Here is a 14,934-nt window from a genome sequence, read left to right as displayed (position 1 = left end):
AGGAGACAGATGTGCATTTCTTTTGTACAGTGATTGTTTGGATTAGACAAAATAAGCAATTGGAAGAGGACACGGTGAGCGCTTGGAGCTGGCCATCAGCATTTGTACTTATTCTCTGATATTTTAGAGACTAAACAAGCCCAGTCAATTTTTACTATGAACAGCCAAAAATCTTAAGTTTGTCACAGAGGCCTTAAGGGGACAGTTGACCCCAAAAGTGTTGGCGATATCAGCTGTAGAGATGTCTGCCTTCTCTCCAATATAATGGAACTAAATGGCACTCAAGAAAAAAGAAAAAAAACTCAACAGCAATGTCTCTTTCCAGAAATCATGACCCAGTTACTCAAGATGATCCACAGACCTTGTTGTGAGCAGTTTCACGTAGGAACTATTTTCTCTATACTGAACTACACCCGCCAACTGTACCTCTGTGCAGAAGAAAACAATACATCATCATCAACATCTACTGTTAGCTCACCTGGCACTACTGAGTTAGGTACGGCTCAGCCAAGGAGGACATTATAGATGCTTACAGCTGATGCTGTCATGAGCATGAAGCCTCCTGTCCATGAGTAGATGCACGCTTCCTTCTGCGTGGTGATACGGTTGATGGGTGGAGTTCAGTAGGAAAAGTAGTTCCTACATGAAAGTGCTGACAACAAGGTCTGTGGATTATCTTGAGAAACCAGGTCATGATTTCTAGAAAGAGACATTGCTGTTGAGTTTTTCTAATGTTTCCTTTTTGGCACTTTGGCACCACAAGCCTTGTGCCATCTAGTTCTATTATATTGGAGAGAGTGCAGACATCTCTACAGCCGATATCTCCAACACTCTAGACCGATAACCAGCACTACAGGCAAGAGGAAATATATGTATTTTTTATTTTTGGGGTGAACTGTCCTTTCAAAATCTGTACAATATGGCAAACTGCCTACCTGTAGGCCTTCAAAAAATAACTTACTTGCTGAAAGTCAGATTTATAAGGTGATATGTCTGTGCTTTAATTACAGCTTGTTGTGCAAAAAAATCAGTGCAGGTTTGGTCGACATTTTAACATGCAACCCATAAAGGATCATGTAATCTCCTAAATGCAATTAAAACATAAAAAAGTCAATAGAATTACAGTTAACCCGAAATTTTAAACAATGACAACAGCGACATCCAAATAGTCAACATTAATTTTGTCCGTTTAGTACCTGTTTGATCATGTTAGTTAATTTTCTTCCCTTATATCAGACAGAATTGTCAACTTGTTTCCTGTAGTTTGACATCACGTCCACCATAACCAATTTCCGTGGGGACGGGGGATTTGATTTTCCCTAACCAATCACTAGAGACCAACATGTCCCCCTGAATCTAATGTCATTTTAAGTCCACACTGATGTGTAGACATGCCACTATGATGTTGGGCAATACTGAGAAAACATGTAGATGTAGAACAGCCTTGAGAGAAGCGTCTATCTTGTCTTACTAGAGATGCACTGATCCAGCTTTTTCAGTTTCAATACTGATCCCGATGCTGTGGCTTTGAGTATCAGCTGATACCCGATACTGATCCGATACCATGGTTGACCTAAAAAGCTATATACCTTTACATGTAGAACAGAAAGACTAGAGGCATCAGGCATTGATGACTACACAGTTCTTACCTAAGATATAATGGAACAAGATGAAACAGATCAATGCAATGATGAACTATTTATTTTTAACAAAAATAAACAATTGTGCAACAGCAGTTGAAATAGTGTGAAATACCTCCACACAGCAGATTCTCTCCTTCACTCCATGACGTATGACGTAGCACGCGTAGCAATAGATTTAAACGGAAAGGATCGCCTCAGGTATAGATTACATTTTCAGATACCCGATCCATCTCTTTTGATGATATTCGATCCAGATATCGGATCTGTGCATCCCTAGTTATTACTCCTTATCTTTTCCTGTGCACCGCTTGACAACAGCTTGGCAGCAGTGTTAATCCCACCCATGGCACTGATTTGCTTATCATGACCGCCCACTGCAGTCAGTGGTCGTTTTATGTTTTAACCGAGAAACCGCTGTTTGATGTCACGATGCCAGACGAATCAGTCAACCTGAAATCAATAAAGTGGGCCGATTCAAAGGTCTGGACCAAGGCGAAGGATCTTTATTGGCAGATAGAGTTTGCTCAGTTTCCATGGAAATGTACTTTAGATGTTCAGGTTTCCTTTTTTGAGCTCTTGAAGGACTGGCTCAAAAGTTGAAAGAAAGATTGAAACTTCATTGTTGACCTTGGAAACAGAACTGTGTGACATGGAGTCTTGTTGGTGAACGAATGAAGTCTGCTGTCGCATTACTAACTGTTCTTCATTTTATTTTCCTCCAGCTCTTCACCATTCAGAAGGTGTTGGGGCCACTTCCTGCAGAGCAGATGAAACTCTTCTACAACAACCCTCGCTTTCATGGAATCAGGGTAGGAAACGTTTCTCTTTCATCCTTTCTGTCGTCGTCTTCGCTTCTTCTTCTTCTTCTCTCTCCTCCTCCTCCTCCCCCTCTCTGTTTTTACCTCCTTCCCTTCTCTCTCCAACTCTGTCTCCTTCTCTCTCTCTCTCTCTCTCTTGTGGCAGTGTTCCCAGCACCATGACTGAGTGGATTGCTATGACTCATGAGATAGGTGGTTGGTGTTCAGTTTAGCAGCAAGAGAAAATGTCCCAGAAGGCCGAACAAGACTTTGTGTGTATATGTGTTTGTGATTTTGTAGTTTGTTTAGTGTGATCCAGTGAAAGATTTCTGTGTGATTTGAACTGAGAGCTACATTTTTTTTTGGCAGGAACATCTACTGTATGTTGAAGATCGTAATAGTAATTTTAAATGCAGAGAAAAGTTCAGTCTCGATTCGAGTTTGATCCTGTGTATGTGTGTGTGTTCCTGTGTGTGTGTGCCAGTTTCCCTCAGTTACTCATCCTCAGACTTTGGAGAGAAGGTACCAAGGCATCTTGAGTGGTTTGATGTTGGATCTGATGAAGGTAAAAGTACTCAAACTCTAAATTAACATTATGGAAATGATATCCGCATGATGTGTTATCCATCTTTGACAATAATTAACATTTGAAGCAATAAACGTGCACGTCTCTTCCGATCAGAACCTGTTGCTGCTAAACCCAACTGAGCGCTACCTGACGGAGCAGAGTTTGAATCATCCGGCCTTCCAGCCTTTGAGGCAGGCAGAGAGAGAGCGGCCATCTCCTGCGTCTCCCAACCCGCCGCGCTCCTCCAAGAGGAAAACACACCATCATGGAGAGAACACAGTTCCCACAAGGTCAGACTCCTCTACTTCCTGTTACAGTTTCTACCTGCAGTCATCTTACAGAGACCTTTTTTAAATTTCGCCTAGTAAACATTGGGGCTGGTTGATGTGGATGGTTTAGCAAACATTTTTACCAATGGACAAATCTCCATCATGTCACAGTATGTCATCATTATCACCTAACCCAAGCTGGGAACTAATCACCAAGGGCATCCACAGAGAGCTGTAGATCTGAGAGGAAAGTCAGACTAAGTGAAAAAGTCTGTCTTATGAAGCTCGCTAGAAAACACAGACTTTGCAAATGTGTTTCTTATGACTAGTGTTGTGCAAGTTTCTGAAAATTTGTTACAGTTTCAAGTTACTTCTCTGAAAAATAAGTGAATAACTTTGCCAAATACTGCATATAAAATAAATTAGTTACAAAAGAAAGTAACGTTTGCATTACTTTAAAATATCTGCTTCAATTTTCTTTTTAAGACACAAACTATTTTAGTGTTACTGTTGCTCAGTGTGGGACAAGAGACAACTGTCTGATATAACTTATGATTATACCCATTATCACTGTGATGAAAAGTAAGTAGTGGAACAATAAAACACAAGAGATAGGTTTTGATAGGCCTATTCATTGGAGCCTGGACAGGTGTTACCAGCTTACCATCTAAAAACCGTATTTGGGAACACGCTGGCTTATTAACATTCATTTAGCTTGGCTCCTTATTAGCTGGTAACTAGCTTCTAGCGGTCCAGACCACTCTGCAGACAGAAGGATGGCGAGAGACAATGGCTTTATTGCAGTCTTCACCACAAAACAGTAAGCATGGCCTTCTCATGAAGTTGAACAGCAGACCTGAGCTCATCTAGACACCTAATTCTACTGCTATCATCACTACTTGCTGCATACGTCTTTACCACGACACCTCCAGAGAGCTGTTTCCCTCAATACACGCAAAGTACATGTCACACCCTCATAAATAATGTAAAGTTAATTATAACTGACAAAGTCATTGTGTGCAATAGTCCACCTTCCACCACCTCCCTCGCTCTGTCAATCTCAAACACACACACACACACACAAGATTGGGTAGTGGAATTACAGTAATGCATAAATTTGTAAAGTGTTACTCCCAACACTGCTTTGTGACTCCTCCTACTAAACTGACTACGTATGTACATGTATTAATAACAATAATAATAATAAACTTTATTTATATAGCACCTTTCATACATGAAATACAGCACAAAGTGCTTTACAATATTGTATTGTAAGCACTGAGTGCTCCATATGACATCAGACAAAATGAACATAAAACAGAACAAAAGATTCAAAAAATCATTGAGTTGTAAAACTAAGATTTTAAAAGTAAGATTTTAAAACAGATGCAGCAGCATGAGGCGTAAATAGAAAGTAAAAGCGTAAAAAGAAAGAGTTTCAGACCTGCATCAGGAAATCCGAGCTAGTTAAAGGCTAAAGTGAACAGATGTATTTTTAGCTTCCCTGATATCTATAGGTAGTGTGTTCCATAGCTTTGGCGTGTAACTGAAAAAGGCTGCATCCCTGATCTTCTTCAATCTGTTGCTGGGAACCTCCAATAAACCAGCAGCAGATGATCGCAGTGTTCTTGGAGGCAAATAGATAACAGGGGAGTTAGCAATGTAGCTCAGTCCCAGCCCATGTAGGGCTTTGTTTACAAGGAGGAGGAGCTTAAAATAAAGTCTAAATGTAACAGGAAGTCAGTGCAGAGCAGCTCAGACTGGCCTGATGTGCTTTCTCCTCTTGGTTCTGGTTAATAGCCGAGCTGCAGAGTTTTGAACGAGCTGAAGTCTCTCAGTGGTGTTTCTTGAGAGGCCAGTAAAAAGTGTATTACAGTAGTCGAGTCAGCTTTAAATAAAGGCATGAATCAATCTCTCTGCATCTTTTTCATTTAGAAATGGTCATACCTTGGGGATGTTTCTGACATGGAAATATTGTGTTCTCATCACCTTGTTAATGTGACACTTGAAGCTTAGATCTGAATCAAGGATCACGCCAAGACTTAGACTCCTTAATCCAGGAAGTTAAATTCCCCAGATTATTAAGTAGCGCTTCTCTCTTTGTTTTATCCATGCACGAGGGAACACATTTTTTGTGGGGAACTATGTGTCTCACAACGACTCACTTCTCTTTAAAAAATAAATTTCTTAATTACACTTATAAAGAGTTCAACCTTTGGAGCTCCAGATTGTCTCTTCACCAGGTACAGAAACATCATCATCATAATCCTCTTGATTCGTGCATCACAAGTTTACAGGACTTTTGTAAAAAAAACTATTAAGTGGCGCTTGATTAAAAAAATAGGGGTTCACAGTTTTATATTATGACTTTTTTTCGTAAACCATTTTTTTTGTGAATAAATCAAAGCATTTTGATGTAATGGCTGCGATCACTGATCTTGACACAAGCTGTTTCCTGAGACAAGGTGTCTCATCCAAGGATAGATCTGTGCCAGTTTAAGAGCTTTTTAAGAGAATGGAAGTAGGATTGTAAGAATAAGAGCTGAGGGAATGCAAAATTTACAAAGATTAGGACTTTAAGATATAAAGTAAGTGTTATCTGTCCCTCCAGGAGTCACACTAAGAGCACGAGCCGTCGCTCCAACAGTAAAGAATGTTCCAGCCTCCCTCGCCATGGTGACCTCCATCACCTCAGCAACAAGAGTTTCCTCAATGGTAACAAACCGGCCCCGTCCAGTTTAAGTCCAACGCTCCACCCCAAGGGTCAGTACATGTCCCAGACCCTAAATCGTTCTGCCTCGTCCAACAAAGACCTGGCTAACAACAACTTGCCGCACCTCCTCAGTCCCAAAGAAGCCAAAGGTAAGACAGAGTTTGATTTCAGCTTGGGACCTTCTCCAAAGCTGTCTGACCAAGGACACGGGGCGAAGTACGGCCACAGCAAACCCAGCTCCTCCCGCTCTCAGCAGCAGCAGCAGCAGCAGCAGCAGCAGCAGCAGCAACAGGCCGGCCGCCACACCTTCCTGGAAGGCAAGACTAACACACTGCAGTCTGGAGCAGAGAAACAACACAGCCGACACACCCACAGCATGGCGGACTCTGCTCACGGATCCATGTCCTCCTCCTCTAAGAGTTCAGCCTCTTATCTCAGCCTGTCCAAGAGCCACAGTGCGCTGAGTGATGCCAAATCTGTTGGGAACCTCAGCGATGGTCGACTCCACCCAGATGACCCGAATGCAAACACGACAACAGGGGTCGGACCTGGGGCCCGATTCTTCCCTACCAGCTGTTTAGACCTCAATGCCCCTTCAGTTCCCCAGGGGCCCCCTGGCAGCCCCTCTACTCGACACAGCGATCGATCTGGGCACAGCCCTGCTTCTCGTAGCAGCGGCAATGTCCGCATGGAGAGCAGCACCCTGGACTCCTCATCCAGACACAAATCCAGACATAAAGCTCTGGCACCAGGTAGGTTTCAGAGTCAAAATTATTTTAGACTTCATGTCCACTGAATTATGGCTTTGAGCTTCAACTATCCTTTTTTTAAATATTATTCAAGGTCTTGAAAGGTATTTATATCCAGTGCAACACTCTCAGAACCCACTGGCTTTGTCTGATGACAGCCTTTTTTATGTATCTGCATCCATATGCAGGTATCTATGTATAGCTTAGCGGAAATGACCAACACACGGAAGCACTTGGCTCAGATATCTGCTAGCTACACTGGTTCAGCCTGAAATATTGACCCTCACTCCCAGAAGCTTGTCATTGTCAGACTGATAACCGATGGGTTCAGAGATTGTTGCAACAAAAGATCACATCCATCCTAAGAAAACAAAAAAAGAAAAATTACAAAACCAGACAGCCAGACAGGAGGCAAATTATTATCATGTCACCTCTGACATTCACAGAATAAAGTAAGATGCTGCCGGGCCCGTGTGTTAAATCCAGACCTCGTGAAAAGGTCATCAATTCTGTCATGGCAAATTTTCTTTAACTAGTTTAAAAGCAGATGGACAAATGCGTTTCCAGTGTCTCAAGATAAGTCTTTTGGCTAGGAACAATCGCAAAACATCAAAGTTTGTATGCAGTGTATTTTATTTTTAATTTATCTTATTGTATTTAGTTGTAATTTTTTATTCTTATTTATCACTTAATAACTTTTTACTTTTCCTCTTGCTTCTGGCTCTTAAGCTGCTGTAACATGTTGATTTAAAATAATTAACATTAAATTAACAATAAAGTCTTAGCTTATCTTTTCTTTTCTTTCTTTTCAGTTAATAGTCCAGTTACTAGTTCACAATCTACCAGTAAATCTTATTGTCATAAATACAAAAATAACCATGAAAAATGTCTTGACCATTATGACCAGTTCCCAATATATTATCTGTTAATTATTAGTAGTGCTGAAATTATTAGTTGGTTAATCAATGAGATAATATACATATAAATATTGACAACAATTTTGATCATTAATTAGTTCACATGTTTCAGGGGGTTTTTTTGTCTCTGTAAATTAAGTATTTATAATTTTTGACGTTTGGTTAAAAAAGATGTTTGAAGATGTCACAGGGGTCAGGGGCATTTGCCACACAGTTTTTAGATTGAATGATTGATCAAACAACATAATCAATAAAAAGTTGTAATATTTTTTTTAATTTTCGCTCTTTTTCAGAGGAGGCCGGTGCTCCAGAGCTCTTAGACCCGGGAGGAGCAGGGATGCCCTCCACTCACACTCTGCCTTCCCCTCATGAGTCGTATCATTACGGCCTGGGCTATACCTCTCCCTTCTCCTCTCAACAACGGCCTCAACGCCACTCCATGTACGTGAGGAGGGAGCGCCACCGACCACACGGGATTGAGGGAGGGATGGCGGGCTTGCCTCCGCCGGGGCAGACGATACCGACACGTGCCAGTAGCCTGCAGCTCCTCTCCCCCCAGCTGCAGCACCGGACCACCCTCACTGGACACTCAGTGAGCTCTTCGAGAGAGGACTGCACTGATGACATGACGAGGGTTAGTGGCAGACAGTCCTGTGAGTGTGGCGGCAGTTAAAGGAAGCATTCACCCTAAAGTACTGACACTGTATAAAGAGTGTGTCAGGATATTTTTTATTTTCAAGGGTAAAAGTCCAGCATTGGACCAAAATAGTCATTTTCCTTAAAAAGAAAAATCACCAGCTTAATTTAGGCAGCCATTCAGGATAAATATACACACAGTGCAGGATCCTTTTTGTCTTTTGTTTTGAGAGTAATAAATGAGCACTTAAAAAAGCACATTATGTCTGACATTGGAAACTCTGGGGTCTGACGTCTTGGGAATGATTATGATAGTTATTGGACTAAATATCTCTTTTTAAAACTGTTTTTAGGCAGAAAACATTCAAACAGAAATTAAATTAAAGGGATTTAGTATTAAATCAACCAGAATTGCATATCTGCTGTGACAGAGAGGTGTTTAATGTTGTGGCAATTCAACTTAGGACCCAAAATGCAAATGGTTGAAGGCTGTTTATTGTAGTTTGAAGAAGAGGAGCTGAAGGCTTGAATGAAATGATGGCTGAGGTGGGCAGGGAGTGGCGAAGCAGAGCAGGCAGATTAGCTAAAGGCAAAGCAGTCTAAATCCAGAGGCAGAAGACAAGTACAAGGCTGGACATGGCGGGATATGGTTGAGGCTGGCGCGGTGAAACTGAGACACAGAACAAAGTGTGAATTGATGTCCAAAAGTACAAAAAAACAAGTGTCAAAAAACTAGAAGTCAGTGTTGATGTCTGTACCGCAGAGGTGACTGAACGATCTGGTTAAGTCTGGATGTCTGAGCTGGGGTTTTATACAGTGGCTTGATTGTAGATTTGAGTCAGGTGTGCAACAGTCAGGAGGAGGAAACCAGAAGAAGAAACACAGAGACAGACTGAAAACAAACATGAGACACTAGGAAGGAGAGACATGGAGAGGCAAAGCTGAAGCCCTAACATTTAAACAACACTGAGACCTAAATGTATAGAAAATAAAAAATAAAAGTCTTTTTATTATTTAATATTATTTATCTATTTATTTTAAAAATAGGGGGTGATAGCTGCCAGGGTCCGGACCTGTAACTCCACTGCGTTCACTGAAAACAGACAGTTCTGTCTTGAATCAGCCAAGGGTTGTTGCTGAGTTGATAAAAACAGGTCACTCTTTTATCGCCAAATTATTCTAATATAAAACAAAACAAAACAATTACACATTTATTTGGATAACTGGTCAGTCTTAATTCTCTTGGACTGGCAGTGTTTGGACTCATGACCTCATTATTTTTGAAATCCTGGCTACAAACTCCATGTTGCTTTCTTTTTAGGCATCTAACACCCTGAGAGCTGTTACTGCAACATCTGTGGTCTGGTGAACTCACAGTGTGATTGTCCATAGTTTCGAAAGAAATTCAGTAATAAAAGATGTGTTTAAATGCACATGCGGCTGTTACAGCTAATGCTTCGTTTACCTAGTACAAGAATGAGTAATTATTAGGTTTCTTATTTTCAATTTTTAATTATTGTTTTTTTCAAATAGTTGACTTTATAAATTGGTTAAGTTGCCCCTGCACAATAAAAAACAAAGACATGACACATGAAAGACAAACTACTACAAGATAACCGAACAAAATTAAAAAGGAAAGCTATATGAATATAACTGACTGATGTATAATGGATCTAAATGAAGCAAGAGTTTCATGCCCCGTATGGGGGTGACAGAGACATTACATCACCTGAGCCCTCATCTTCCCCAAGTCCTAAGCAGCCACAAGAACAACCAAAATAACTCTACCTTGATCAACAAAATCTAACCTGAAGAAGTAAAACAAACCAAAATACATTCACTGATCTCCCAACCAAATAAAACAGGATAAAACAAATACTGACAGCCCATCCCTTCCACCTCTACCATAACAAACTAGGTTACAATCAATCCATAGCGGTGCACATGTGCTCCAGTGGCTGGTTGGAAGAAAAGGAAGAGCTTATCCCTCTGCCTCCAGCTGCTGTCATCTTGGCTCCTTATATACTGTCCCCCAACCAATTATTTTTGGCAACCCGTTTCTGGTTCCACCAATGAGCACCTTGTACCACAGCACACCTATTTGCATATCCAAGCACACACACTGACACCTGGCACACCAGACACGCACACACTTACAAGTAGAAAACAGCAGCTGCATCATAAATACAACCACAGCCATGAATATACAGATGACAGTGTGGCCAGCATGAGGCGGCACCAATTATTGCTCATTCCCACTATTACCTGACAATTTTACTCAGTATCTCCACCAACATTACAGTTGTCTCAAGAGCCCATAATGCAATGCTGCCACGAGATGTTGACTTTTTTAGGAAGTATTGGAAAACCTGTTATTGCTCCACCATCACTGAAGCTCTCTTAGTTTTACAGTTTGATCAGAGTTTGAGTTTGAGAAAAAGAGAGGGGCATCTCTCTCTCATTTTCTGCTTCTATACTCTTGCTGTTTCATAGTCGATGCACGCAACACGAGCAAGCGACGCAAGCATTGCACTTCCTTTCCTCATCAACACATTGAGTGCATTGAGTGCGCGAGCGACGTATTGCAGCAGAGTCACTGGTACATTTCAGCTAGCTAGTACTGCTATTTTAGTGCAGGGCACTAGAACTGTCATATAAATGGGGATGTGCCCATACAAGTTCGCAAAGTTTTTCCTCCTCACCCGCCATATTTCATACCTGCGTCTTCTGTGAATAACAAAAAGTGGTTAATTTCAAGTATGTCACTTGTGTTATCACCTCTGCTGGCAACGCATGGTATTACACGCGTTGCTGCGTCGCGTATCAAAAAAATGGACAACACATTTTGAGACGCAAGCAAGTAGTACGTCTTTTTTACGTACTACTTTACGTACTACTTTGAGACGCAGTACGTCTCAATGCGTTCGTGTCTGCATGCCTTTGCATCAACTATGAAATGGCCCTTTGTGTCCATTTTGGCACGCAAACAAAAATAAAAAAAGGACTTTTATTTTGACAAAATTAAAGACATTTACGCCATTTAAATTGCTGCAGAGAAGGCTCAAATTTGTGCATTAAAAAATCATCAGAATACAGAACATTATGATGTTAAAATTTTCTGACTGTTGACGTACAAAGTGATTTTGCCAAGTAGCACGTGTTCCTGGATCAACATCCCACCTTGTGTTCCTGGACCAACATTGCGATCAGCCAATCACAGCCCTCTGACATCATCCTTGGGCTTTTCTTGTGCTTCTTTAAAAATTCCTTTGTGCTTCATCTGAGCTAGTTTTCCAAAGTGAAGTTAGCATAATTGAAAAAAAATCCTCAGTATCACTGACAAAACACCTGTGAGCCGCTGTAGTGTTAGTGAGTTAGCTTGCTAAGTAGGTAGGCTGTGAAAATGTGTTAATAGCAGGTATTTGCAACTGAAAATAACATTATCCTTAATCTTTTTTTAGTTAACAATAATCAAGTCTATTGGCAAGCTTACTTGTTAGCATAGCCTCCCTAGCTAGCAAGCTTGATCCCAAACAGCTAGCGGCTGTTGACCCCAGAACCCAATGTTCAAATGAGTCTTCCCCAATATTAAAATTAAAATCTACACCCTGATGTGAATTTCATCTAGTGGATTTGAGCTTGGAGATGAGCAGGAATATTTGGGTACTGTTAATATGGAAGGAAATTTACCACACTTAATTTACACATAGGCTACTACCCACATTGTTGTACAAATATAAAAAGCTGGTTGAAAATTGGCAAAACATGCCTTTAAAAGTGAATATGGGAAATGTTGGAAGCTACTGAAGCAGGAGAAAAATGGCTACGCTAAAAAAATACCACATTTCCTGACATGCATTCAAGCAACACATTTAAGATATCAAACATAAGAGTGTTTAAGGGTGAATCTTTTCTTTATCAGACGTATTGAAAATATGTGTGTACTTCCCTAGTTGATGCCTGTGTGCAGGGACTGTCACTGTCTCACATTATCATTACCCCTGCTTCATGCTGCTTTCCAGTCTGCTTTGACCTGCACCTGTCCATCTTCTCAACAGAGTGAGCAGTCCCCTAAAGACATGAGCCACCCTTGTGCCCCCATCAAAGACTCTACGAGGGACAACACTGCTGCTTTTCATACACAGCGCTCTAAAAACGAGGTCCGACTCCCCTGACTCCTCCCTGCCTCCCACCACTTCACCGAACACAGACAGTAGCTCTTCTGACTGCTGGTTTCCATAGCTTTATCTATTCCTACTCAGGTCAACAGCTTCACTGCTCGTTGTCGCTGGTATAAATGTAACCTCACTGAAAAGCTTTAAGATTGTCCCGGTTGTCTTGTGATGTGAGCCAGCGGAGAATGTGATAGCTAAAAATAAGAAATGACGTGAGATTAAATGAGAGGAATCACAAATATGAAAATACTGAGGAACTTTGTGTGTTCTTGTGTCCATGTGTGTATTTGTGCATTTGTGTGTCCGTCCGATGTGTGTGTTTCATAGGTCGGCATGTATCACGACCCTCATGCTGAGGATGGAAGTTCCTCCAAGGAGAACCGGATGATCTTCACTGAGTCCATGCCTCGGAGAGTCGGCAGCTTCTACCGAGGTAAAGAGCAGATATCAGCGATTCTCAAACTGTTTTTTTTTTTTTTTTTAACAATTAGACGAGAAAAAAATCCACAGTTAAAAGATGCAAAGATATCAACTTGGACTTAAATAGATAACACATGGTGGATTTTGGGGAATGTGAGTGTAGCAAATAAAAAAAAGAGATTTACACTTATAATAATTTTCTCTCCTCTGTGTCTCCTCAGTCCCCTCCCCCAGACCAGACAACTCCACCTCTTTCCATGACGGTGTCGGCCAGGGTCGAGGGCCAGTCGGACCCGTTGTACCCGGAGACCCTGTTGCCATGGTCAACCACTCCAAACGCCAGACGGCTTTTGACTGGTAAGAAATTATTTTTTAAACTGGCATGGCCTTTTTCTTTACCGTGACTTTAGGCAGCACTACGATATAGTAGATGTTAGAAAAATGGGTCAAGGAAACTGACTTGAAGGTCCCAGTGTGTAGGTTTTAGGGGAAAATACTGGCAGAAATGGAGTATGGTTGCAACAGTATGAGATTCTTGCTGTATGATAACTGTCTGAGAAGATATTGCGGTTGCACAGTGCCACGGTATTACAGAATTTATGTTTCAATCAGGGGATTTTTATAGTAAAAAGAATATTTATTAACGTGCACATAAGAATGAAAAATGTGAAAAGTCTTTGCAGATTAGACCCCATCAAGGTGGTATGATTTAGGGAGGGGGATTCATCCAAAGTTGAATAGGGAACCCCCCTGGGGTCTAGATGCTAGTGGAGGCAGAGGTGGTGAAGATAAGATGAGAAGAAGATGTGGAGAAGATGGAGAAGTGCTGATGATCTGGATGAGTAGAGGAATGAGCCTTTGTTGAGCTCATCTTGGACTCTGGATATGATGGCTGGAGGTGAACGGGGTGGAGGACGGAGCAACAGTTCTGCCTAAAATGACAGCTGACAGGAGCAGAGAAGAGCAGATTTAAAATTTTGCAGTAGCATCCTGATTAGCTGATAGAGATTGTGGCACAGTTTGATTGGATGACTAGACGAGTGAACACCCATAGTCAGCTCATTAGACGAAGCAGTGGGAGTTGGAGGGAGAATTGTAAATGGTTATCACATAAAGAAAGTCTTCTTAACTTGAAAAAGGAACAGTTATTTTTGGTTGAACAAACATTTTATCACTATAATTGAAACTTTTGCTAATGAAAATATGTGTAAAAAGTCTCCCCTTTCAAAATAAAACAAAAGCAAATGCACATAACTGTCAGAAAGGGCTGTCTCACACATGGGTGCAGATCCCAGGGGGGATGGGGGGGACATGTCCCCCCCAAATTCTGAAAAACACAAATTGTCCCCCCCAATTCTAAATAGCCTAAATGATTGAAATTGAACAAATGTATACAGTAGTCCCATATACTAGGAGAAAGGGAAGATGATGAGGAGAAATGGGAATCCGTGAGAGGCGAGAGATGAGAATGTGAGTGGACATAACATGCCTGAGACCCTGAAACTAGAAGTAGCATTAACTAACAGCGAAGCAGTGAAAAGGAGAGTGATGGCTGGCTCCATGTACTGTTGGCTGTTTAAGAGAAATAAACAGTAAGGGTAAGCCTATGATTCTCTGTGTAGTGCTTTTTGAATGACTTGGTTATGGTGATGAGCCTCTATGAAATCGTAAAATATGCTGGCAATCTCAAGCGCTCTGTGGGCATGATTTGCACGTGTGCAATTAAAAAAAATCACGACTGATTGTGTCCCCCCCAAACTTGTCATCAGATCTGCACCTATGGTCTCACGGCAAGGTAAAGTGGTGAAAATATTCTAAACACAGCACAAACTGAAACTGATATTGATCTTTTTAGGGGAGCTTTTTAGGTGGCGATAAGCAGCTTTAAAGTTTATGTACATGATGTGACTGTAAACAAACATTGTGATTTGGTGTTTAGTTTCAAACTTTTCCACCATTTCCCAGCAAAGATGATTTTCTTTACTGTTAAACTTTTAAAATACAAAAATACAACATGCTTAGACATTTAATGACTGAGTGAAATGAG

General features: G+C 41.1%; 1 protein-coding gene across 6 annotated transcripts in view; it reads left to right on the top strand.

Annotated features, from left to right (window-relative positions):
- Positions 1-14,934, top strand: part of cdkl5 (cyclin dependent kinase like 5) — a 60,864-nt gene that overhangs the window by 36,398 nt on the left and 9,532 nt on the right. For 4 of the 6 annotated variants that reach the window (XM_033625475.2, XM_033625423.2, XM_033625641.2 and 1 more), the window contains exons 10-17: positions 2,366-2,452; positions 2,925-3,005; positions 3,123-3,298; positions 5,889-6,742; positions 7,950-8,290; positions 12,351-12,452; positions 12,795-12,900; positions 13,109-13,244. In XM_033625475.2, coding sequence (XP_033481366.2) covers positions 2,366-2,452; positions 2,925-3,005; positions 3,123-3,298; positions 5,889-6,742; positions 7,950-8,290; positions 12,351-12,452; positions 12,795-12,900; positions 13,109-13,244 — 1,883 coding nt within the window. The remainder of the gene's footprint in view (positions 1-2,365; positions 2,453-2,924; positions 3,006-3,122; positions 3,299-5,888; positions 6,743-7,949; positions 8,291-12,350; positions 12,453-12,794; positions 12,901-13,108; positions 13,245-14,934) is intronic. The other 2 variants (XM_078174504.1, XM_033625723.2) reach the window with 1 other exon arrangement.

The sequence above is a fragment of the Epinephelus lanceolatus genome, chromosome 2 (genome assembly GCF_041903045.1).
Source record: "Epinephelus lanceolatus isolate andai-2023 chromosome 2, ASM4190304v1, whole genome shotgun sequence".
Classification (NCBI taxonomy): Eukaryota; Metazoa; Chordata; class Actinopteri; order Perciformes; family Serranidae; genus Epinephelus; species Epinephelus lanceolatus.
This window is presented reverse-complemented; position numbering and strand designations above follow the sequence as displayed.